Genomic DNA, 23,424 nt, shown 5'->3' on the forward strand with positions numbered 1-23,424 from the left:
CGCTTCTGCTATTGGTTGTAACCAGTGATTGACATTCCTTTACACCATTGGAAATATTTCGCAGATCCTGAAGCTTTGGTTTTCAGCGGTGGGGGAGGCGTGGTCACGTGATTGGTTGCTCAGCCGTTAAGCCGACCAAACTCGAGCACTGCAGCGCGTGGGTGACGTAGGGTACGGCGCACGTGAGGGAAGATCCCGGTGTGGGTTACCCAAGTGGGATGTCAGGCGCTCGGGGGGGGGGGTGGCTGTGTGACGTGAGTGTTGGGGAGCGCTCGTATTTAAAACACCTTAATGGACGTTTCTTATGATTTCAGTGGTACAACAACATTAATCACGGGTTTCATCACTGAATCCAGTGTTGTGAGATGTAAAGTCCCCTGTTATGTGTCCGGCTGTGCCGTGTTGTTGGTGGAGTGGGCAGCGTGGTGTTTGTCTCGATTCGGGTCACAACACCAGAATTGCCAGCGGGGTCCGCACTCAGTGTATTAGTGACCAGAAAACCTCCCGTCCCTGCAGTCTCTGTCTCCTGGTAAACTCAACACCCTGACAATGTGGATCATAGATACCCCTTCCTCACCCGTCCCGTTTTTACTCAGATATGTTTCCCCTTCCTTCTCGGTCCTGAAGAAGGGTCTCAAATTTAAACGTCGACTGTTGACCCTTTTCCTTAGATGCTGCCTGACCTGCTGAGTTCCACCAGCATCTTGTTTCTGTGGCTCTGGCTTTCCAGCACCTGCAGACTTTCTCATGTTTGTGATTTACCTCTCCGTTGTCCCTCCGGCCTCCGGCCACTGGTGGCGGTGTGCGGACCTCCGGCCACTGGTGGCGCTGTGCGGACCTCCGGCCACTGGTGGCGCTTTGTGGACCTCCGGCTACCGCCCGCGATTTGCAGACCTCCGGGCACGGGTGGTGCCGCCGCAAACCTCCTGCTGAGCGCAGCGCGGTGCCGACCGCAGCTGTCGCCGGCGGCCGTGAGGAAGGATCTGATCCGGATATTGTGTGAATCGGGGGCCTGCTGCAGTGGGAAAGGCCCGGGATCGAGTTCTGCCGGACGGCTGCAGGCTCCGGGCTCTCCGGTCCCGCAGCCCTTGTTTTAGCTTTGCGCCCGAGCCCGGCCTGTCAGATCAGTTCGTTGTGGTTCCCAGACTGGGAGGGGGTTTGCTGATCTGTATCCGAAAGTCTGTGCAATTCCTCGCAGTCACGGCAGAGTAATTACCATGCAAAGGCGTGAAGTGTCCGGATGGGAAACTTTCAATGGTGTGTTGATTAAAAATTTGGTGAGGGTCAAAGTTCATATGCCAGTTCTTATTGTTTGTTCTAATTTTGTCATTTTAGGATCTTTTGTGCAGTAGTATGTACTATTCATTCACTATCTGTGTATTGCTGGAGGATCATCAGTGATCATCGGAGAATTCTTCCCCACATGGTTCCGTCTGCTCATCCCTGCCCATCTTGTGCAACCTTTGTCCTGTCTCCCCACCCTCCCTCTTCAGTGAGATACATCAACCATCTGGGTCAACCTTGGTCCACCCTGTGTCCCACCTCCTCAATGTTATATATCAGCAATCTTTCTTCTAACCTTTGTCTTCATTGCAAAGTGTTATTTTGCACCTTTGGCCTCGCTGAGTTATTTCCAGAATCAGTTTCTGTTAGCTGGAATGCCAGAGGGTAATCAGGTACCAGTTCTGTTGTGCATTGGTGTGGAGATGCTAGTTTCTGAACTGTGACTGGCTGAAACACTGCAACATTTTACTGGCAGCGAAGAGTACTGTGAGAGTTGGTGCTCAGGCTACAATCCTGTGATCTACATTCCAGGCACATGGAACTGTTGGTGTTCTGGCTTTGACTTTGGTTACTGTTTCTACAGGTGGGGCTGGATGGTCGTCCTTCTGCAATGAAGCAGAAATTTCGAGCAGCTGGACATTGGTTGTGGGGAAATCCCGGATTGCACTACCCAGTCTGAGATGTGGGGACGATGTGTGAGGCTGTCGGGGTCTGGTGAGTGGCAGGTTCAGCTGTGTGACCCTGTGAGTTGGGTCCTGGGATATCACAGTTTTTCATCCAGGTAAAATGGACCCGGGGATCAAGCTGCCAGGGTTTATGAGGTGTTGAGCGAGTATTTCTGGTCTAGGATAAAATGTTTGTTTCTGGAGTTCATCTGGAAGCAATGGCTGTTAATCTGAGGAGAGAATGAGTGTGTATTCCATCCCTCACAAGGAGAGGCTGTGATTAAATGGGCTGTTCTGTGCTTGCACCAGTAGAAATAGACCTGTGGGTTCAGTGTTCGAACTGTGTTTGTAAATTCCTCCTCACTGTCACCTGTCTGTCAGACAGTGGAAATCAAAGAGAAGCTCAAGTTGTTGGAGATCTGCACCAAAAGTGGAAAATTCTGAATCCATTCTGACAAAAGATTGTGAACCTGAATCATTAAATTTGTTGCTGTCCCCACAGCAGTTCCTCTCCTGTTGAGCGATTCTGGTGATTCCAGTTTATTTTTATTACGTTGACTCTGGAATGGTTTAAATTTCCTGATTGTCTGTTATACTTGGGACTGTGTTCAGTACAGTTGTCGCTCAGAATGTTCACACGAATAATATCAGGAATGATCGGCTTTATGTATGAGGAGCATTTGATGGTTATGGGGCTGTGCTCAATGGAGTTCAGAGGGGGTGACGAAAGGGGAGGTGGTTAAGTAAACCTACTGAATGCTGAAAAGCCTGGATACAGTGGACGTGGAGAAGATGTTTCCATTCGACTGAGTGTGTTGATCTGACAACACACTCAGGATAAAGATGCTTCCCTTTAAAACTGAGATGAGAAAAATTTCTTCAGCCAAAAGATGACTGATCTGTGGAATTTGTTGCCACAGAGGTTGGTTGAGGCTGTCATTTGGGTGTATTTACGGCAGAGATTAACATATTCATGGTTGCTAAGTAGCTTCAGGGTTACAGGAGGAAGGCAGGAATACGGTGTTGGAATAAATCTCAGCCATGGTTGAGTGGTGGAGCAGACTCAATGGATCGAATCACCTAATTCTGTTCCTACATCTCATGTCTTACCATGACTGAACGATGACTCCTTTCTATCCCTTATCAGGTTTTGTGAGGTGTCAGGGGTAATTACAGATTTGTTCACTGAGATCATTATATTTGTCTTCAATGTTTAGATTTCAGTGAGCAGAAATATTTTGTTCTCCTTAGTATTGTTAATGTGCTTCATTATCTTTCATGTTAAAGTTAGACCTGCGGTGAGAGATTTATTGGAAGAAAAGCCCACAACTGGAAGAGAACCACGACTGAAGATGAGGGAACAGCAGCAAGTGAACCAGCGCAAGGACTGAGAGCACCAACTGGAGAGAACCTTTCTGACTCAGGGTTTCCATTGATTCAGTCAGGAGCAAGGTTGGTGAGTCTCATTTACTCAAACACTGGTCCTTTAGACATTATATATCTGTACAAAGTAAGGTAGGGAATAGTTGAGGTGAGAATGAATGTGCTCAGAAGTATCAGCTATGCCTCTGTCAGACCCAGTTGCAATCACTCCAGGTCTGGTAATGTACTGTCAGTATCCCAGCTCTTTAAACTCACACACATTCCCTCAGTGTTTGCTCGTTTGAAGAACTTGCATCTTCTGAAGTAGCTTTTGGTCGGTTCTGAGTGTGGAGAGGGAACGAGGGAAAGCTCTGCCTTTAATACCATCATTCCAAATAAACTGATTCCTAAGCTCCGGAACCTGGGCCTTAACACTCAGATCTGCAGCTGGATCTTCAACTTCCTCATAGACAGGACCCAGGCTGTAAAAATAGGGGACAAGCTCTCCTCTACAATCACTCTGAGCACCGGTGCCCCACAAGGCTGTGTACTCAGCCCCCTGCTGTACTCACTGTACACCCATGATTGTGTAGCCAAGTTTCCATCGAACTAAATATATAAGTTTGCTGATGACACCACAATTGTAGGCCGTATCTCGGGTAATGATGAGCTTGAGTACAGAGAGGAAATTAAGAACCTGGTGGCATGATGCGAAGACAATAACCTATCCCTCGATGTCAGCAAGACGAAGGAATTGGTTTTTGACTTCAGAAGCAGTAGTGGACCGCACGACCCAATTTACATCGGTGGTGTGCAAGTGGAACAGGTCAAAAGCTTTAAGTTCTCGGGGTCAATATCACAAGTGACCTGACTTGGTCCAACCAAGCAGAGTTCACTGCCAAGAAGGCTCACCAGCGCCTTTACTTCCTGAGAAAGCTAAAGAAATTTGGTCTGTCCCCTAAAACCCTCACTAATTTTGATAGATGCACTGCAGAAAGCATTTTTCTAGGGTGCATCACAACCTGGTATGGAAGTTGTCCTGTCCAAGACCGGAAGAAGCTGCAGAAGATCATGAACACAGCCCAGCACATCACACAAACCAATCTTCTGTCCATGGACTCACTTTACACCGCACGCTGTCGGAGCAGTGCTGCTAGGATAATCAAGGAAACGACCCACCCAGCCAACACACTTTCCGTCCCTCTTCCCTCGAGGGAGCTTGAAGACACATATGGCCAGATTTGGGAACAGTTTCATTCCAACTGTGATAAGACTGCTGAACGGATCCTGACCCGGATCTGGGCCGTGCCCTCCAAATATCCGGACCTGCCTCTCGTTTTTTTTTTCACTACCTTACTTTCCCTTTTCTATTTTCTGTTTATGATTTATAATTTAAATTTTTATTATTTACTATTGATTTGTAATCCAGGGCGTGCAAAGTTCCAGAATCAAATATCGCTGTGATGATTGTACAGTCTAGTAACAATTGTTTGGCGACAATAAAGTAAAGTGAAGGGGTGTTTACTATCTTGCAAAAAGAAGTAATTGTTTAAAATTGTTTGCTGCAAACTCACTACCCATGCCCTGTACATTCTCAACCAGATTATTGACATAGATGACAAGTAGCAATGGGTGTAACCCTGGGGAACTGCACGAGGCACGGGCCTAGACTCCAATAAACAGCCTCCCATCATCACCAGCTGCTTCCTACCATCTAGCTGTTCCCAGACTCTGGGTTCTGTGACAAACACAATGTTAGCAGCAAGATTAGATAGTAATTAACATAAAGCGAGATTTGTTGCTTCCTAAAAGCTGTCTGATGCAATGGACCAGATCCCGCCCTTGCTTACAACTTAATCTGCCCTCAGACCCATCCTCCTGGGTCACACTGTGTCCGATAACCCACATCCCCAACCTCCCTCCACCCCGCCAGTAGCCCCACAACTTTCCCACCATTTACCCCACACCCGTACACGTAAACAGATCCACATCACCAATATCCACTCTCACAGCTTGGGGAGCCAGAACGAACTGATCCAACATTCCCGGCCCAGACTGTCCAGCTGTCCGGCTCGGTCCTGGCCCTTTCCCACTGCAACCAACCTTCGATTTACACAACCCCGAGATCATTCCCTTCCTCATCACCGCCCAACCAGGAGAACCAGCGGCAACAGCTGGGGTCGGCACTGTGCTGTGATTTGCAGGAGGTCCCCGCGGCGCCACCAGTGGCCGGAGGTCGGAGGGACAACGTAGAGAATCTGGCTGTTGGGTTCTTTCACTGTGACACCCCCGAACTCTGCATTAACTCCATCCAGCCAAATCTGGACCAACTTTAATGACCAACAAGTATAATTCCTCTCAGCAATCAGCTAACTGAATGATTCACTCACTTTTAGATGAAGGGGTACCTACACTGTTGGGGTGTTTAGATTGCCGGGAGACAAGGACCATAGAGATGAGAGATCTTCAGTTAACTGCTATGAACCTGTCTTTACCCTGCTGGCAATTCCAGTGTATATTAGTAAAACTGTTGTTTCTGAAAATACTAAACAATGAGACACTGCACTGACTGAACCACCCCAGACCAGATCACCCTGGAAAGTCCTCCTCAGAAACATTGGGGTTTTGTGACCCAACTCGAGAGAAGCACCACACCTCCCACTCTATGGGCAACATGGCAGAGCAGGGTATCTTGCAAGGGACTTTTGTTCACCCCCCTGAAAACATTAAAATCTTTCATTAAACAGGGGACTTTAAATCACACAATGTTGGATTCATTGAAGAAAACCATAAAGTTTCCTTTGTTCACCCCCTGATATCATAAAAAATGTCCATTAAGCAGCCTTTGAATACAAGCTCTCACCCACATGTGACATAATTCTGCTGCCCCCACATAAAACCATAAAACATAGGAGCAAAATTAGGCCATTTGGTCCACCACTCCTGCTGTGCCATTTAATCATGCCTGTTCCAATTTTCCTCATTCCCAGTTTCCTTCCTTCTCCCTGTAAACCATCATCAATCAAGAATCTAGTGACCTCTGCCTTTGATATCCATAAATACTTGGCCTTCACAGCTGCCCATGGGAAAGAATTCCACAGATTCACCACTCTGTGGGTAGAGAAATTCCCCCTCATCTCCTTTCTAAAAGGATGTCCCACTGCCTCCTTTAATCTGAGGCCGCGTCCTCTGGTCCTAGACTCTCCCAATATAGGAAGTATCCTCTCCACATCCACTCAATCAAGGCCATTCACCATTTGATAGGATTCAATGAAATCATCCTTCATTCCTCTGAGTACAGGTCCAGAGCCATCAAATGCTCTTCATATGACAGGCCACTCAGTTCTGCACTCATTTTCGTAAACTTCCTTTGAACTTCCTCTGAACTTCCTCCAGTGTCAGCACATCCTTTCTGAGATAAGGGGCCCAAAACTGCTGAGAATAATCCAAGAGCTTTATAAAGCCTTAACATCACATCCTAACTTTTATATTTTAGTCTTCCTGAACTGAATGTGAACATCATGTTTACCTTCCTTACTAAAGACTCAACCCACAAATTAACCTTTAGGGAATCCTGAACAAGGACTGCCAAGTCCATTTGCACCTCAGATTTTTTTTGTACATTCTCTCCATTCAGAGGATAGTCAACCCTTTCATTTCTTCTAGCAAAGTGTATAATCATGCACCTCCCAAAACAGTATTCTATCTGCCATTTCCTTGCCCATTTTCCTGATCTTTCTGTAGCGTCCCTACTTCCCCAAAACGACTTGCCCCTCCACCTATCTTTACATCCCCTGCAAACTTTGGAACAAAGCCATCAATTCCATCATCCAAATCATTGGCATATAACATGAAAAGAATCATTCCCAACATAGACCCCTGTGGAACTCCACTAGAAACTGTTAGCCAGCCAGAAAAGGTTGTCTGTATTCTCACTTGTTTCCTCCTGCCAATCAGCCACTACCTTTTTCCTGTAATAACATAGGCTCAGAGCTCGTTAAGGAGCCTCACGTGTGGCACCTTGTCAAAGGCCTGAAAATCCAAGCACACACATCAACCAATTCTCCTTTGTCTACATTGCTTATTATTTCTTCAAAGCATTCCAACAAATTTATCAGACAAGATTTTCCCTTGAGGAAACAATGCTGACTCCGGTCTATTTTATCTTGTGCCTTCAAGTACCCTGAACTCACATCCTTACCAATCGACTCCAACATCTTCCCAACCACTCTCAGACTGAATGGCCTATAGTTTCCTTTCTTCTGCCTCTCTCCCTTCTTGAAGAGAGGAGTGACATTTGCAATATTCCAGTCTTCCAGAACCATTCCTGAATTAAGTGATTCTTGAAGGATCATTACTAATGCCTCCACAATCTCTTCGGCCACCTCTTTCAGAACTGTGGGCATAAACCATCAGGTCCAGGTGACTTATCTGCCTTCAGATCTTCAGTTTCCTGAGAACCTTCTCTTTTGCTGTGGTCCTTTCTGTACAGGTCCCACCTTCACTGGAAGAGAGCATGGAACAAAAAGCCTCACCCCTCTCCTTCCCTCCCCCCACCACAAGCCTGATGTCATGCATGGGTTTGCTACACCAGGGTCTGGCGTCATGTGTGCGGTTCCTTACGTCAGGGTTCCCCAAACTTTTTTGCACCGTGGACGGGTTTAATATCGGCCGACGAGGGAGGGTGTAGGGGGCATGTTCAAGTTCAACATTGTGTGACAGGGAATGAGGAAAGGTGCAGCTGACTCATATCACCAAATCATATTGTTTCCTGTCTCTCTGAGTCCTTCACCCTCACTCTCTCTCATCTCCAGTGGTCTGCGCCCCAGTGGTTGGGGACCACTGCCTTACGTCTGCGGGTTTGTTTCTCGTGTTTGTGCTGTTTAATCTTTTTTCCATTCAGACAAGGGAGACAGATCCAGATCTGTCACGTTCTCTCATTGTGGGTGGGGATTTTTTTCATTGACTCTATTCCACTGTTATAAATTGCCGAAGTGCAACCAATGTTTCGAGGTATATAGCCCTATTAATGCAAGACAGAAGCCTTTTCTGTTTTTTTGGGCTTCTCAAACATTTGTACACTTCAGTGAAATCTTCCTCCAGAAGTTCCAGAGGAGAAGCTCAGTCTGTCTAATATTTCCACACAATTAAAGTGGGGAATCGTTTATTATTGTCATGTACCGAGGTTTAATGAAAATCTTGTCTTGCATACCATCCTCTCAGATCAACACATTACAACAGTAGAAAATGGTAAAACATCAACAGAGTGTAACAAAGCATTATGGTTACAGAGAAAATCCACTGCAGGTGGACGTATGGTGCAAGGTCACATTGAGTTACATTATGAAGTCAAGAGTCCATCTTATACTGCTGAGGAATATTCAGTTTGCTTATAAAAGCAGAATGGAAAATGTCCCTAGGTCTGGTGGTATATCAATAAATAACAGGAATTCTGCAGATGCTGGAAATTCAAGCAACACACATCAAAGTTGCTGGTGAACGCAGCAGGCCAGGCAGCATCTCAAGGAAGAGGTGCAGTCGACGTTTCAGGCCGAGACACTTCGTCAGGACTAACCTTAGTCCTTCGTTAGTCCTGACGAAGGGTCTCGTCCTGAAACGTCGACTGCATCTCTTCCTAGAGATGCTGTCTGGTGGTATATTTTCTGTTTGTTTGTTTTCATTTATCTTCGACCCGATGGGTGGTTGAGAATCGAGAATGTCTGGTCTGGAGTTCTGGGAATCTTTAATTATGTTGGCTGATTTACTGAGGCTGCAGGAAGTATAGAGAGAGTCCATGGAGGGGAGGCTCCATTGCCACCAAGTCTGTTGGAGCAAAACTTATTTTTTTTAGATAAGAGAGTCCACTAAATCAGGGTTTTAATTACAAATGAATGTTCTGTCCAATCCTTATCAGTTATTCTCTTTCGTTAGACACTTAGTTGAATTCGTGTCTCATGAGAACTCAACTCTACATAACATTCCCAAGAGACATCTGTGAGTCGCTAATCTAAACAAGCTGCAAGCAGATTCCTCAGTGAAGGACAGAACAGAAATTTGCACACTATCCAGAACAGAGCACACATAAGTTTGGACTTAGTTTTAACCCATTATTTACAAGAGTCCAAGAATCATTTCTTACATCCCCCAATACCCTTAAAACTTCATCACCAGAGTGTTGTAGCAGATAGTTGCCTTTCTGACTGAAATCCTGTGACGAGTGGAGTGCCACATGGATCAGTGCTGGATCTGTTGTTGTTTTTCATCTCTATCAGTAATCTGGGTGATAGTGTGGTTAACTGGATCAGCAAATTTGTGGATGACACCAAGATTGGTGGTGCAGTGGACAGCGAGGACGACTATCATGGCTTGCAGTGCGATCTGGACCAACTGGGAAAATGGGTTGAGAAATGGAAACAGAAGTGTGAGGTGTTGTGCTTTGGTAGGACCTACCAGTGTAGGTCTTACACAGTGACTGGTAGGGTACTGAGAAGTATTGTAGAAGAAAGGGATCTGGGAATACAGGTCTATATTTCACTAAAATTGGTGTCACAGTTCAACAGGATGGAAAAAAAGATTTTGGCATATTAGCCTTCATAAACGAAAGTGCTGAGTACTGGAGATGGATGTTATGTTGACTTTGTACAAGCCATTGGTGAGCCATAATTTGGAGTATTGTGTGCAGATTTGGTCACCAACCTACAAGAAAGAAGTAAAAGAGTTTGAAAGAGTTCAGAGAAAATTCACAAAGATTTTGCCTGGTTGGGTTATAAGGAGAGATTGAACACGTCTGGGCTTTATTCTTTGGAACGTAGAAGATTGAGGGGAGATTTGATGGAGGTGTACCAAAATTATGAGGGTTATAGCTGGGGTATATGCAAGATGGCTTTTTCCAATGAGATTGGTTGGGACTACAACCAGAGGCCACGGGTTAAGGGTGAAAGGTGAAACATTAAGGGGAACATGAGGGGAAACTTCTTCACACAGATGGTCATCCAGGTGTGGAATGAGCAGACAGCCCAACTGGTGCATGTGAACTCAATTTCAACATTTAAGAGCTTGTATAAGTACCTGGATGGTAGGGGTACGGGGGTAAACAGTTTAAATAGTTCAACACAAACTAGATGTGTTAAAGGGCCTGTTTCTGTGTTGTACTTTTCTATGACTCTGTGACAAGGACATGAAATAATACCACTATTCATGTAATTCCTTTTAACAGCTGTGCGGACCAACCATTCATCGGGGCAGGAAATGTTTACATGGCTTTAAAACTGTGGCACTTTACATTGACAGTAGATAATAGAAAATCCCAGCTGCACGTCAACAAAGGCTATTTGTGTGAGAGTGTTTCAGTTACGGTGGGGCCAGGCACCCATGCAGCTCAGTGGGAACAGGGAATAATACCAATGGAGAGTGTTAAACTGAGCCAGGTCACAGACTGGAGATGGCAGAAATATCCCATTCTTATAGAGACAGGAAGAGCATCAGAGAGTTTGTTGGTCATTCCAGATACCAGCACTGTGCCTAGTTAGAAGATGATTTCTCTCTCCAACTTGTGTTGAACCTCACTGTTACAGTGCGATGCCAGATCACACCTTAGCAACTCAAGTGATCTCATCTAAAATGTTGTCCTTCACTCATTGATGGATTTTATAAATCTTTTGTTCAGGTTAAAAACGACAAGGAATTTCTCTACGGGAATCTCAAACGAAACACGCCAGTTTTGCTGTCTCTGTCCACGTATATAAGAAGTGGAGCAAGGGATTCACTCAATCATCCTTCCTGCTCAGACTGTGAGGAGAGATTCACTCGATCATCTGACCGACTGGCATGCCTGTCAGTTTACAGAGGGGGGAGGCTGTTCACCTTTGTAAACTGTGGGGATTCAAGGTCATCTCATGAAGGTACATCAGCAAGTTCACACTTGGTAAGGTCATTCACCTGTTCTGTGTGAGAGAAGGGATTCAGTCAGTCATCCCACCCGTGGACACACCAGTTAGTTCACAGTGGGCAGAGGCTGGTCATCAGCTGAATTTGTGGAGAAGGATTCACTCAGTCATCTGACCTGATGGCTCACCAGCGAGTTCACACCAGGGAGCAACCATTCACCTGCTCGGACTGTGGGAAGGGATTCGCTTGTTCATCTAAGCTGAAGGTACATCAGCGAGTTCACACTGGGGAGAGGCCGTTCACCTGCTCAGACTGTGGGAAGGGATTCATTTCGTCATCCCAACTGAAGGAACATCAGAGAGTTCACACTGGGGACAGACCATTCACCTGTTCAGTCTGTGGGAAGGGATTCACTTTGTCATCTCGCCTACTGAGACACCAGTCGGTTCACACCAGAGAGTGGCTACTCACCTGCTCAGTCTGTGGGAAGGGATTCACTTTGCCATCCTCTCTACAGAGACACCAGTCAGTTCACACCGGAGAGTGGCCATTCACCTGCTCAGACTGTGGGAAGCGATTTACTTGGTCATCTCAACTGAAGGTACATCAGCAAGTTCACACTGGAGAGAGGCCGTTCACCTGCTCAGACTGTGGGAAGGGATTTACTGACACATTTAAACTGAAGGCACACCAGGGAGTTCACACTGGGGAGAGGCCGTTCACCTGCTCAGACTGTGGGAAAGGATTCAAACGGTCAGCTCACCTACTGAGACACCAGTCAGTTCACACTGGGGAGAGGCCACTCACCTGCTCAGATTGTGGAAAGGGATTCACTGAGTCATCTCAACTGAAGGTACATCAGCGAGTTCACACTGGGGAGAGGCCCTTCACCTGCTCAGACTGTGGGAAGGGGTTCACTCTGTCATCCACCCTGCAGAGACACCAGCGAGTTCACACTGGGGAGAGGCCGTTCATCTGCTTGGACTGTGGGAAGCAATTTACTTGGTCATCCCAACTGAAGGTACATCAGCGAGTTCACACTGGGGAGGGTCCATTCACCTGCTCAGTCTGTGGGAAGGAATTCACTCGGTCATCTGCTCTACTGAGACACCAGTCAGTTCACACCGGGGAGAGGCCATTCACCTGCTCAGACTGTGGGAAGGGATTCACTCAGTCATCTCAATTGAAGGTACATCAGCGAGTTCACACGGGGGAGAGGCCATTCACCTGCTCAGACTGTGGGAAGGGATTCACTTCGTCATCTCAACTACAGAGACACCAGCGTGTTCACACTGTGTAGAGGCTGTTCACCTGCTCAGACTTTGGGAAGAAATTTTCTCAGCCAAGTCAACCAAATGTGCATCATTGAGTTTACACTGGGGAGAGGCTGTTCACCTGCTGTGAAAGTGGTGAAGGATTTGTGATGGACATGGACTGTGCCTTTAAAAGAGAGAGAGAGAGAAACTGATTACAGTACTGCTGCCTGCTTCTTGGTTGCTATGGTGAGAGAGAGGTGGAGTTGTGATGGACAGTTTGATGTTTACAGTTGCTTCACAGCGTGTTTATTTGAGCAAGGCCCCAGAGACACACAGTGGAACACCGGTTAAGGCAAATGGTCAATGAAAGGAGGCCAGTAACAGAAGAGTCACTGGGGGGAAATTCCGAGTGCTCACAAGGGTGGGTTGAGGATCGATCAGGAGAATCGATCAGTGGCTATCATGGTGTGTAGATGGGTGACCCTGTGGAGGCTACCGGTGTGTCTACCCCTGCCCCGGTGGTAGCTTACCCTCGAAGACGATCTTCTTAGTGATAAGCTATGTTTGGCTGACTCGAAAGTGGATTTGGAGCCTGTCGACGGAAGATCAACGTCACATGTTTGCTCGTTCTTCTCCTGTTGTGGTTTTCACATTGGATTACAAATACGTCTCTCCCTCTCACACCAGTTCCGTGGATTGAACTGAACTTCCTTACATTACCATTATAAGACTTTAACTCTTGCCACCCGAGCTTTAACCATTTTGGGAATTATATTTATACACATATATATGCATAAAACTGCTAACATTTGATTTACCTGGTTTAAGTTACTATATTAAGTAGTTACTAACATATAAAGGTTGTTAACATCAAAACCAGACTCCAGGTGAGGTCTACTGCTAGTGGTTCATTTAAACTGCTGTGTGTATGAAACAGATTCATTCAGTTGTCTATCCTTATGGCACACTACCAGGTTCACACTGGGCAGTGACTTTTCACCTGCTCTGAATGTGGGAAGTGAGTCACTCAGTCATCTAACCTTATGTAACTCTCACTTCCGCTAGCAGCTTAATATAGGGGGTAATAGCCCCCAGATCGGCAAAACTTAAGAAATCTCAGTTGGGTGGATGCTGTGTGATGTGTCCCCTGCTACAAATCAGTAACCTGAAATAACAAACAGTACACAATATGTGATTAAACAATTGAGCTTTATAATTCTTACATTGACTCTGGGGTTAGTGAAGTAAACAAAAAAAAAGGAAAAGGGCCCATTCTCTCCACTCACGATTTCTCATCTCTCCCCAGCAAAAGACCATGAAAGTCTCTCTTCCAGACTCACAAGGAAGAACATTTCTGTCATTGGATAGTGCCGCATTCCAAAACCCTGTTATCTCCAGTTGTAATCTAAACATTGCTGCTACAGAGAAACCATTACCTCAGCAGTGAAACATTGCTGAGAGGCCATTACATTAGCAGTGAAACCTTACAGCATGTTACACTTGTGACACACTGCCTGATTCACACTGGGGAGATAGTTTCAATAAGTTTCATGCTGGATATTTGACCATCACTGTTGCTGAATGCAATTTCGAGAGTGACTGTCGGTGCTGAACTCTGCAATTATTGCTGCTGCTCACCACACCCAGTTCTGTACCCTGGTCACTGGGCATGGGAGGAGTTTCTTCTGCTGCATATTCACCTTTAATGGGACTGGACTTTAATATTCTGGATCTGAGACAAATAAATCAGTTTATTTTAAACTGTCTCCGGTACTTAGTGAATTTATAACATACACAGACATCCCACCCTGCAAAAACTCATTTCAGGGAGGTAGCACCATCAATTTGCAGGAGACTTCTGGGAGTGGTGGGATGTCTGCAATAGAGTAGCTCCTTAGCAGCTGGCCAGCTAGTTTAAATAACATGAGCTATGCTAATGAACGAATGACACCTGTTAAACTCACCTCAACATGTCTTTTACAGTCTTAACCCACCATGGGCAATAGAAAAGTCACTGTTGCAAACAGTGCAGCTAGCAACACTGTCATTATTTTGACCCCTATTAGGCAGGGGTACACTTTAGTGTGGTCTGGGGTGATGTACATTTTATATATTTTTTGGAACACTCTGCCACTCTGACTTTTTTTTGGAACTCTCTCGCTCGCGCACGCGCTCTCTCTCGCTCGTGGTCACTTTCACTCGCGCTTGCTTTCTCGCTCTTGCGCTCGCTCTCCCTTGCGCCTTCTATCACACTCGCTCTCAAAAATATCAATTTCCGGGACATTGTATATAATTTGCGGGAACCAGGGAGCCACTATTAATTTGCGGGAGACTCCCGGACCTTCCGAGAGAGGTGGGATGTCTGACATACATAGTGTACAGTAGAGAGTCAACTCAGGCCCGTTGGACCCTGCCAGTGATTCTGTTCCACAACAGTCCTTTTAAATCCTCCCCTGTTGTTCACCTCTTGCTCTCCCAGTGGTGATGTGTTCCAAACAGTCTCCACTCTGTGGGTGAAGAAGTTTCCCTTGAATTTTCTGCCGACTGACGAAATTGAGCTGACTGCGGTTCTGTCTGTCATGTTCTTTGCCCCTCAAATCTCTGGGCTGAGGAAGAATGACATTAGTAGTTAACCTCCTTAATCACGACTCATTTCCACATTATGGGTCATTTTCCCTGCTTCTAAAGTGTTGTTCGAAAACAGTACTGTCCTCTACAGACTGTAAACAGAATGGGAAACCATCAGTTGGATTTTCAATGAAGTAAGGTCAGAAACCAGAGGCGAGTCTGCACAAGGCAGAGTTTGGGGCTCTGGATGGTGGTCGGGGTATGAACGTATGATGAGGAGAAGGGAATTCAGCAGTGGGGCAACGAATGACAGTGTAGCAGCATTTCGAAGATGACTGACTGAGAAAATAATTTGGTTGTCTGACTGATGACACAAACAATGCCTGTGGTGTTGACCACCTCCATTGGTCGAGGGACATATGTGTTGGGAATGGTTATATCTATTGATTGACTTGTTCTTGTTTGTTTGTCCTGTAATATTATCTCCAGATTGTTATTACAGATTGTCCTATCTGTAATAATATATTGATTATCTATAACTTGTAAGATTTTGACTCTGAAACTGGATCAGGCTTGAATTTATGGTGCCTTTATGAGGTTATGGTGGTCATTCACGAGCTTAAAACAAGATTTTGGTGAACTATATTTGCCACCTGATCGTATATTTGAAAGTAAGCAGGTTGAGTTAAACTGCTGCAGGATCCTGGAAAGTGTTGGATTGTGTCTGGTTTCTCTTGGCATTTTCTGCATTCATCACCTTGTTTATTAGTCTTTTATGTATTTTTGACAATTTTTATGGTAACCACCCTGTCCTGAATTTCTGCAAGAAACCTCTCTCTCTGCGAAGACATCTCCTACTTTGAGTCAGTTGTTCGATGCTTCCTTGACGAACATCTATTCTGCTTAGATCAGTGGGGTGTCTTCCATGGAAGGTCATAATCATTCCACTGGTTAAAATTTTCTTCAACAGTGATTATTCATTTTTCTGAGTTGGCCTCTCATTTAAGTTTTCTGGTCTGTACTTCATATCACAATTGCATATGCTTGCATGGAGTGCTGAATCCTGCTTATCTTTGAAGAAAATATATATTTAGGAGTTTTATCTGACAGTTGTGTAAGTTTTTAACGTCTGTAATTCCTCATCCTTCTTTTGTCCTAGGTAGTGTTGATCTAACTCTGTTTCAGTGTAGATACTGTTTTCTAAATTTGTCATTTCAGTTCTTATTTTTCTTTGTAAAGTTCCATTTCAGAATGGGACCAAGATATTTTTACATAGAACAACACAGTACAGGCCATTTGGCCCACAATGTTGTGCCGACCTTCAAACCCTGCCTCCCATATAAGCCCCCACCTTAAATTCCTCCATATACCTGTCTAGTAGTCTCTTAAACTTCACTAGTGTATCTGCCTCCACCACTGACTTAGGCAGTGCATTCCACGCACCAACCACTCTCTGAGTAAAAAAACCTTCCTCTGATATCCACCTTGAACCTCCCACCCCTTACCTTAAAGCCATGTCCTCTTGTATTGAGCAGTGGTGCCATGGGGAAGAGGCGCTGACTATCCACTCTATCTGTTCCTCTTATTATCTTGTACACCTCTATCATGTCTCCCCTCATCCTCCTTCTCTCCAAAGAGTAAAGCCCTAGCTCCCTTAATCTCTGATCATAATGCGTACTCTCTAAGCCAGGCAGCATCCTGGTAAATCTCCTCTGTACCCTTTCCAATGCTTCCACATCCTTCCTATAGTGAGCTGACCAGAACTGGACACAGTACTCCAAGTGTAGCCTAACCAGAGTTTTATAGAGCTGCATCGTTACATCGCGACTCTTAAACTCTATCCCTCGACTTATGAAAGCTAACACCCCATAAGCTTTCTTAACTACCCTATCCACCTGTGAGACAACTTTCAGGGATCTGTGGACATGTACCCCAAGATCCCTCTGCTCCTCCACACTACCAAGTATCCTGCCATTTCCTTTGTACTCTGCCTTGGAGTTTGTCCTTCCAAAGTGTACCACCTCACACTTCTCTGGGTTGAACTCCATCTGTCACTTCTCAGCCCACTTCTGCATCCTATCAATGTCTCTCTGCAATCTTCGACAATCCTGTCTACAACACCACCAACCTGTGTGTTGTCTCCAAACTTGCCAACCCACCCTCCTACCCCCACATCCAGGTCGTTAATAAAAATCACGAAAAGTAGAGGTCCCAGAACAGATCCTTGTCACCACTAGTCACAATCCTCCAATCTGAATGTACTCCTTCCACAACGACCCTCTGCCTTCTGCAGGCAAGCCAATTCTGAATCCACCTGGCCAAACTTCCCTGCATCCATGTCTGCTAACTTTCTGAATAAGCCTACCGTGTAGAACCTTGTCAAAAAGTGCCTTACTAAAATCCATATAGATCACATCCACTGCACTACCCTCATCTATATGCCTGGTCACTTCCTCAAAGAACTCTATCAGGCTTGTTAGACTCGATCTGCCCTTCACAAAGCCATGCTGACTGTCCTTGATCAGACCATGATTCTCTAAATACCCATAGGTCCTATCTCTAAGAATCTTTTCCAACAGCTTTCCTACCACAGACATAACTGGTCTCTGGCTCACTGGTCTATCATTACCCGGACTATCCCTACTACCTTTTCTGAACAAGGGGACAACATTTGCCTCCCTCCAATCCTCTGGTATCATTCCTGTGGACAACGAGGACATAAATATCATAGCCAGAGGCTCCGCAATCTCTTCTATCGCCTCATGGAGCAGCCTGGGGAATATTCCGTCAGGACCCGGGGACTTATCTGTCCTAATGTATTTTAACGACTCCAACACCTCCTCTCCCTTAATATCAACATGCTCCAGAACATCAACCTTACTCATATCGTCCTCACCATCATCAAGTTCCCTCTTATTGGTGAATACTGAAGAGAAGTATTCATTGAGGACCTCGCTCACTTCCACAGCCTCCAGGCACATCTTCCCACCTTTATCTCTAATCGGTCCTACCTTCACTCCTGTCATCCTTTTTTTCTTCACATAATTGAAGAATGCCTTGGGGTTTTCCTTTACCCTACTCACCAAGGCCTTCTCATGCCCCCTTCTTGCTCTTCTCAGCCCCTTCTTAAGCTCCTTTCTTGCTTCCCTATATTCCTCAATAGACCCATCTGATCCTTGCTTCCTAAACCTCATGTATGCTGACTGGATTTTCCACCTCACTTGTCACCCATGGTTCCTTCACCCTACCATTCTTTATCTTCCTCACTGGGACAAATTTATCCCTAACATCCCGCAAGAGATCTCTAAACATCCACCACATGTCCATACGACATTTCCCTGCAAAAACATCATCCCAATTCACACCCGCAAGTTCTAGCCTTATAGCCTCAGAATTTGCCTTTCCCCAATTAAGAATTTTCCTGTCCTCTCTGATTCTATCCTTTTCCATGATAATGCTAAAGGCCAGGGAGTGGTGATCACTGTCCCCCAGATGCTCAGACACTGAGAGATCTGTGACCTGACCCGCTTCATTACCTAGTACTAGATCTAGTATGGCATTCCCCCTGGTCGGCCTGTCCATATACTGTGACAGGAATCCGTCCTGGACGCACTTAACAAATTCTGCCCCATCTAAACCCTTGGAAATAATCAGGTGCCAGTCAATATTAGGGAAGTTAAAGTCACCCATGATAACAACCCTGTTATTTTTGCACCTTTCCAAAATCTGCCTCCCAATCTGCTCCTCTGTATCTCTGCTGCTACAAGGGGGCCTATAGAATATCACTCCATTCTTTAAGAAGGGAGGGAGGCAGAAGAAAGGAAATAATATGATATTTTCTGACCTCAGTGGGTGGAGTCCATTAAGGATGTTTTTTCGGGGTACTTGGCACACGATAATATCGGGCAAAGACTTCATGGTTTCCTTGAGGGATAATCTTGTCTTGGAAGTCTGTTGGAATTCATTGATGAAATAACAGGCAGAATAGACAAAGGAGAGGCAGTGGATGTTGTTTGCTTTGATTTTCAGATGGTCTTTAACAAATTCTTGCTCCCATGAGCCTGCTTAATAAGATCACAGCTCATGGTATTACAGGAAAGATACGACCATTGATCGAAGATTGGTTTACTGGCAGAAGGCAAAGGATCAGAATACTGCAAGCCTATTCTGTTTGCTGCTGGTAAATAATGGCATTCCACTGGGGTCAGTCTTGAGACCGTTTCTTTTCATGTTAGATATCAACAATCTGGATGACAGAATTAATGGCCTGGTGACCAGCTTTGCAGTTGATACAAAGGTAGGTGCCGGGCAGGTAGCTTAGAGTTAAGCGGGTGTCTACAGAAGGACTCGGACAGGTTTCAAGAACAGACAATGAAGTGCAAGATGAAATACAGTGTAGGGACTGCGGTCTACAGTTAGGTTCTCAGGTTCACTCAGCATAGTGTCGCACGAACATTATCAGTATAACACTCCAATACAATACGGGTTACATTTTGTTACAGACAAAAGTGCCATTTTGGTAGCACAACTAAAGAACATTTCCACAGTGTTGGGGAAGCTTCCAAAAACCCCGCGCCATCTGTGAAAACCTTTCCAACCCCTACATCACTCCCCGTTTCTGTAAAACTCTCCGACCCCGACAGCATTCGCAATCTCCGAAAACCGTTCCAACCCCTACATCACTCCCCATTTCTGTAAAACTCTCCGACCCCGACAGCATTCGCAATCTCCGAAAACCGTTCCAACCCCTACATCACTCCCCATTTCTGTAAAACTCTCCGACCCCGACAGCATTCGCCATCTGTGAAAACCCTTCCAACCCCTACGTCACTCCCCGTTTCTGTAAACGTCTCCGACCATGACAGCACTCGCCATCTGTGAAAACCCTTCCAACCCCTACGTCACCCCCCGTTTCTGTAAACATCTCTGACCCCGACAGCACTCGCCATCTGTGAAAACACTTCCAAACCCTACATCACTCCCCGTTTCTGTAAATGTCTCCGACCATGACAGCACTCGCCATCTGTGAAAACCCTTCCAACCCCTACATCACTCCCCGCTTCTGTAAACATCTCCGACCCCGACAGCACTCGCCGTCTGTGAAAACCCTTCCAACCCCTACATCACTCCCCGTTTCTGTAAAACATCTCCTCCCCGACAGCACTCGCCGTCTGTGAAAACCCTTCCAACCCCTACATCACTCCCCGTTTCTGTAAAACATCTCCTACCCCGACAGCACTCACCATCTCAGTAAAACCCTCCACCGTCCACCCTGGTGCATTCAAGCAACAGCTGACTCAAGGAAGACACTGCCCGTGGCAGATGGCAGGGATCATAAAACACCCTCACACTTTCTCTTGGTAAACTTACCGATCTGCATGGCTGTCTTGACTAAACCTCTTCCCACTTCACTCCTGTAAAAAAAAAAGCTATTCCCTTTTCTCAGTTCCTTTATCTCCACCAGATCTGTTCACAGGGTGAGATTTTCCTTTCCACGACATCAGGGATGGTCTCCTCTTGAACAGAATGGGTTTCCCTTCCTCCAGCATTGATGCTGATCTGAGTCCAATCGATTCTATTTCCTGAAAATCCGCCTTCACACCAGCTTATAGTCACCTTAACATTGACAGAGTCCCTCTTGTCCTCACCTGCAGCCCCATGAGCCTCCATCCAAGGCATCATCATCCACAACTTCTCTCATCTCCAACCACCAAACACACCTTTATCCCACCGCCCCCCCCCCACCAACACTCTTCTTTCCAGAGAGATTTCCCTGTGCATTCGCCCTTCCCCATTAATCCCTTTCTTGGAACATGTCCTCCCAAGCGAGGGAAGTGCTACACCTTCCTATTCACTTCCTCCCTCAGCTCCATTCAGGATCACCATCAGCCCTTCCAGGTGAGGCAACACTTCACCTGCGGGTCTGTTGGGTTCATCTACTGTATCCGGCGTTCCCAGTGTGGCCTCCCGTACATCAGTGAGACCCGATGTAGAGTGGGAGACGGCTTTATCAAGCACATTCGTTCCGTCCGCAATGAAATGTATTTCCCGATAACCAACCATTTAAAATCCACTCTTCATCCCAATGTGACATGCCGGTTCATTGTTCCACTAACAAGATGAGGCCACTCTCTGGTTGGAGGATCAACACCTTATATTGCATCTGAGTCACCTCCAACTTGACATCATGAGCATCGATTCCTTTAACTTCCACCTGAACCTTCTCTTTTCCCTCTCCCATTCTGTCCTCCCTCCTCGCTTCTCCTCCACTGCCTCATATTTCTCTCTGGTGCCTCCTCTGCTGCCCTTTCTCCCATGATCCACTCTCCCATGCTGTCAGATGCCTACTTTTCAGCCCATTGCCTTTTCCAAGCAATTGAGAAATAAGTGTACTTGTCGGTGTCTATAACGGATTTTGTTTTATCAGTTTTAGCTGAGATAAAAAAAATAAACATGCGATAGTACTGAAGTGAACGCAGAGGAGAGTCAACACGCAATTTGATCGGATGGAAATTTATTAGAAATCAGGAAGTGAGATGTCATTATTTTCCTTGAAGCAGAGCAGACATTGGAGGTTTCCGTAACAATTTGCGCTATCATGCATGAGTGCTGTGGTGTTAAACATTTCTCTGTAACATCGTTGTCTAATGTGACGGACAAGTGCAAGCTTTACTGTAAGTTCGTGTCGACTTTTTTTTCATTTCATTCTTATGCAAAAAATTAAAGTAACAAATGAGTTGCATTTTTGCCGATTTGGTCTTGAATGTCCCCAGAACCTGTCTCGCTTTCTCATGACCGAGAAGGGTCTGGCGGTGACGAGGGCGGGAATATGGTGAAAAACTGAAAATAAAAGGTAGGATGAGTTTAATAATCGGTAGGAGAGGAGGTGGCGGGGTGCGGGTGTCGGAGACTCTGTTCCTGTGCTGTGTTTCTCTTCGACTCTAAACCAGATTTACTCTCCCCGCTGCCAATTCCTCCGATGATCATTGGTTCTGTAGAGTCAAGATCGAAAACATTGCGACCGCCACCGAGAAGAGCTTAGATATGTTATCTGTTAATTAGTTGAATAATTGACTCGAGGGGATATTTCACTGCGCTGATGAACTGCTCTCTGAACTTGGACTGAGTTACCCCATAAATAAACGTGTTTGTGCAACAACTTAATATCATCAGCATGTCTCCGGTGTGTTGAAACATGTATTCAGAATCGTTGTAATTATTTTGATCCAGTCCGGCGATGGTGTTGTAAAGGAATTCAGCAACACTCACCGACCACAGGATGATGAAGCTTCCGGAGGTGGTGAGAAGTAAGATCACAGACCTCCTCCTGCTCCCCATCTCCGGGTCACTGCGGTTCTCCGCCTTGCTCTGGCCCCTCAGACCCTCACGGACGCCGACGGGCCGAGCGGTCTCCTCCTACCTCTCAGCGATACATCAGACTCCGGCCGCAGGAGACGCTTCACAAACGCCCCAACTTCCCTCGGAGGGAAATGGAAATAAATCAGAAAGCGGGCATTTACTTCGAGGTTTATTCCGCTTTGACTGGGAGTTCACTGCGGCGGGGTAACGCCCTCTCGGCTGGTCCAGCTCCGCTATTGGGCGTAAACAGTGATTGACATCGCCTCGGACCAATGACTACAGCGCAGCGGAGGTTGGGGCTGGAGCGGTCTCGTGGTCAGTAGCTCAGCCGTTAAACTGTCTCAGCGCGAGCGGGGCAGCCCGTGGCGGTGGCTGAGGTAAGGCGGGAAACGCCGGTTCAGAAGGCCTGTTGGCAGTTGAGTGTGTTCCGGTCCGAGGGGCGATCAAGCGAACTGCTGGGCTGTGGGAATATTGACCCACGGCCTGTGTAGGTCCCGAACAATATTCGTTCACCATTCCTTGCAAACTCAGGGAGGGGAGGGAGGGGGGGGAGGGAGGGGAGGGGAGGGGGGGGGAGGGGAGGGGGGGGAGGGAGGGAGGGGAGGGGAGGGGGGGGAGGGGAGGGGGGGGAGGGAGGGAGGGGAGGGGGGGGGAGGGAGGGGAGGGGAGGGAGGGAGGGGAGGGGAGGGAGGGAGGGAGGGGAGGGGAGGGGGGGAGGGGAGGGGAGGGGGGAGGGGAGGGAGGGAGGGAGGGAGGGAGGGGAGGGGGGGGAGGGAGGGGAGGGGGGGAGGAGGGGAGGGGAGGGGGGGAGGAGGGGAGGGGGGGAGGAGGGGAGGGGGGGGGAGGGGGGGAGGGAGGGAGGGGGGAGGAGGGGAGGGGGGGAGGGGGGGAGGGGGGGAGGAGGGGAGGGGAGGGAGGGGAGGGGGGAGGGGAGGGAGGGGAGGGGGGAGGGGGGGAGGGGAGGGGGGAGGGGGGAGGGAGGGGAGGGGGGAGGGGAGGGGGGAGGGGGGGAGGGGAGGGGGGAGGGAGGGGGGGAGGGGAAG

The 23,424-nt window shown here is 46.9% G+C and overlaps 1 protein-coding gene across 4 annotated transcripts; it reads left to right on the plus strand.

Moving 5' to 3' along the window:
* The first annotated feature begins 798 nt into the window (after nt 1–798).
* Nucleotides 799–15,621, plus strand: LOC140193044 (uncharacterized). Of its 4 annotated transcripts, none has more exons than XM_072250484.1 (4): nt 799–1,277; nt 1,868–1,998; nt 3,237–3,401; nt 10,978–15,621. In XM_072250484.1, exon 4 carries the CDS (start codon nt 11,377–11,379, stop codon nt 12,496–12,498), a length of 1,122 nt encoding a protein of 373 aa, XP_072106585.1. In that variant the 5' UTR covers nt 799–1,277; nt 1,868–1,998; nt 3,237–3,401; nt 10,978–11,376; the 3' UTR covers nt 12,499–15,621. The 4 variants fall into 4 exon arrangements, with proteins under 4 accessions (XP_072106585.1, XP_072106587.1, XP_072106584.1 ...); XM_072250486.1 differs by having other exon boundaries at nt 799–1,257; nt 3,237–3,405; XM_072250483.1 differs by having other exon boundaries at nt 799–1,257.
* Nucleotides 15,622–23,424: the final 7,803 nt, after the last annotated feature.

This window comes from Mobula birostris, unplaced genomic scaffold, assembly GCF_030028105.1.
Source record: "Mobula birostris isolate sMobBir1 unplaced genomic scaffold, sMobBir1.hap1 scaffold_3593, whole genome shotgun sequence".
NCBI classification, from domain to species: domain Eukaryota; kingdom Metazoa; phylum Chordata; class Chondrichthyes; order Myliobatiformes; family Myliobatidae; genus Mobula; species Mobula birostris.

Excerpts from the sequence above, each read along its gene's own strand:
- LOC140193044 (XM_072250484.1), top strand. The coding sequence starts at position 11,377 with ATGGCTCACCAGCGAGTTCACACCAGGGAGCAACCATTCACCTGCTCG.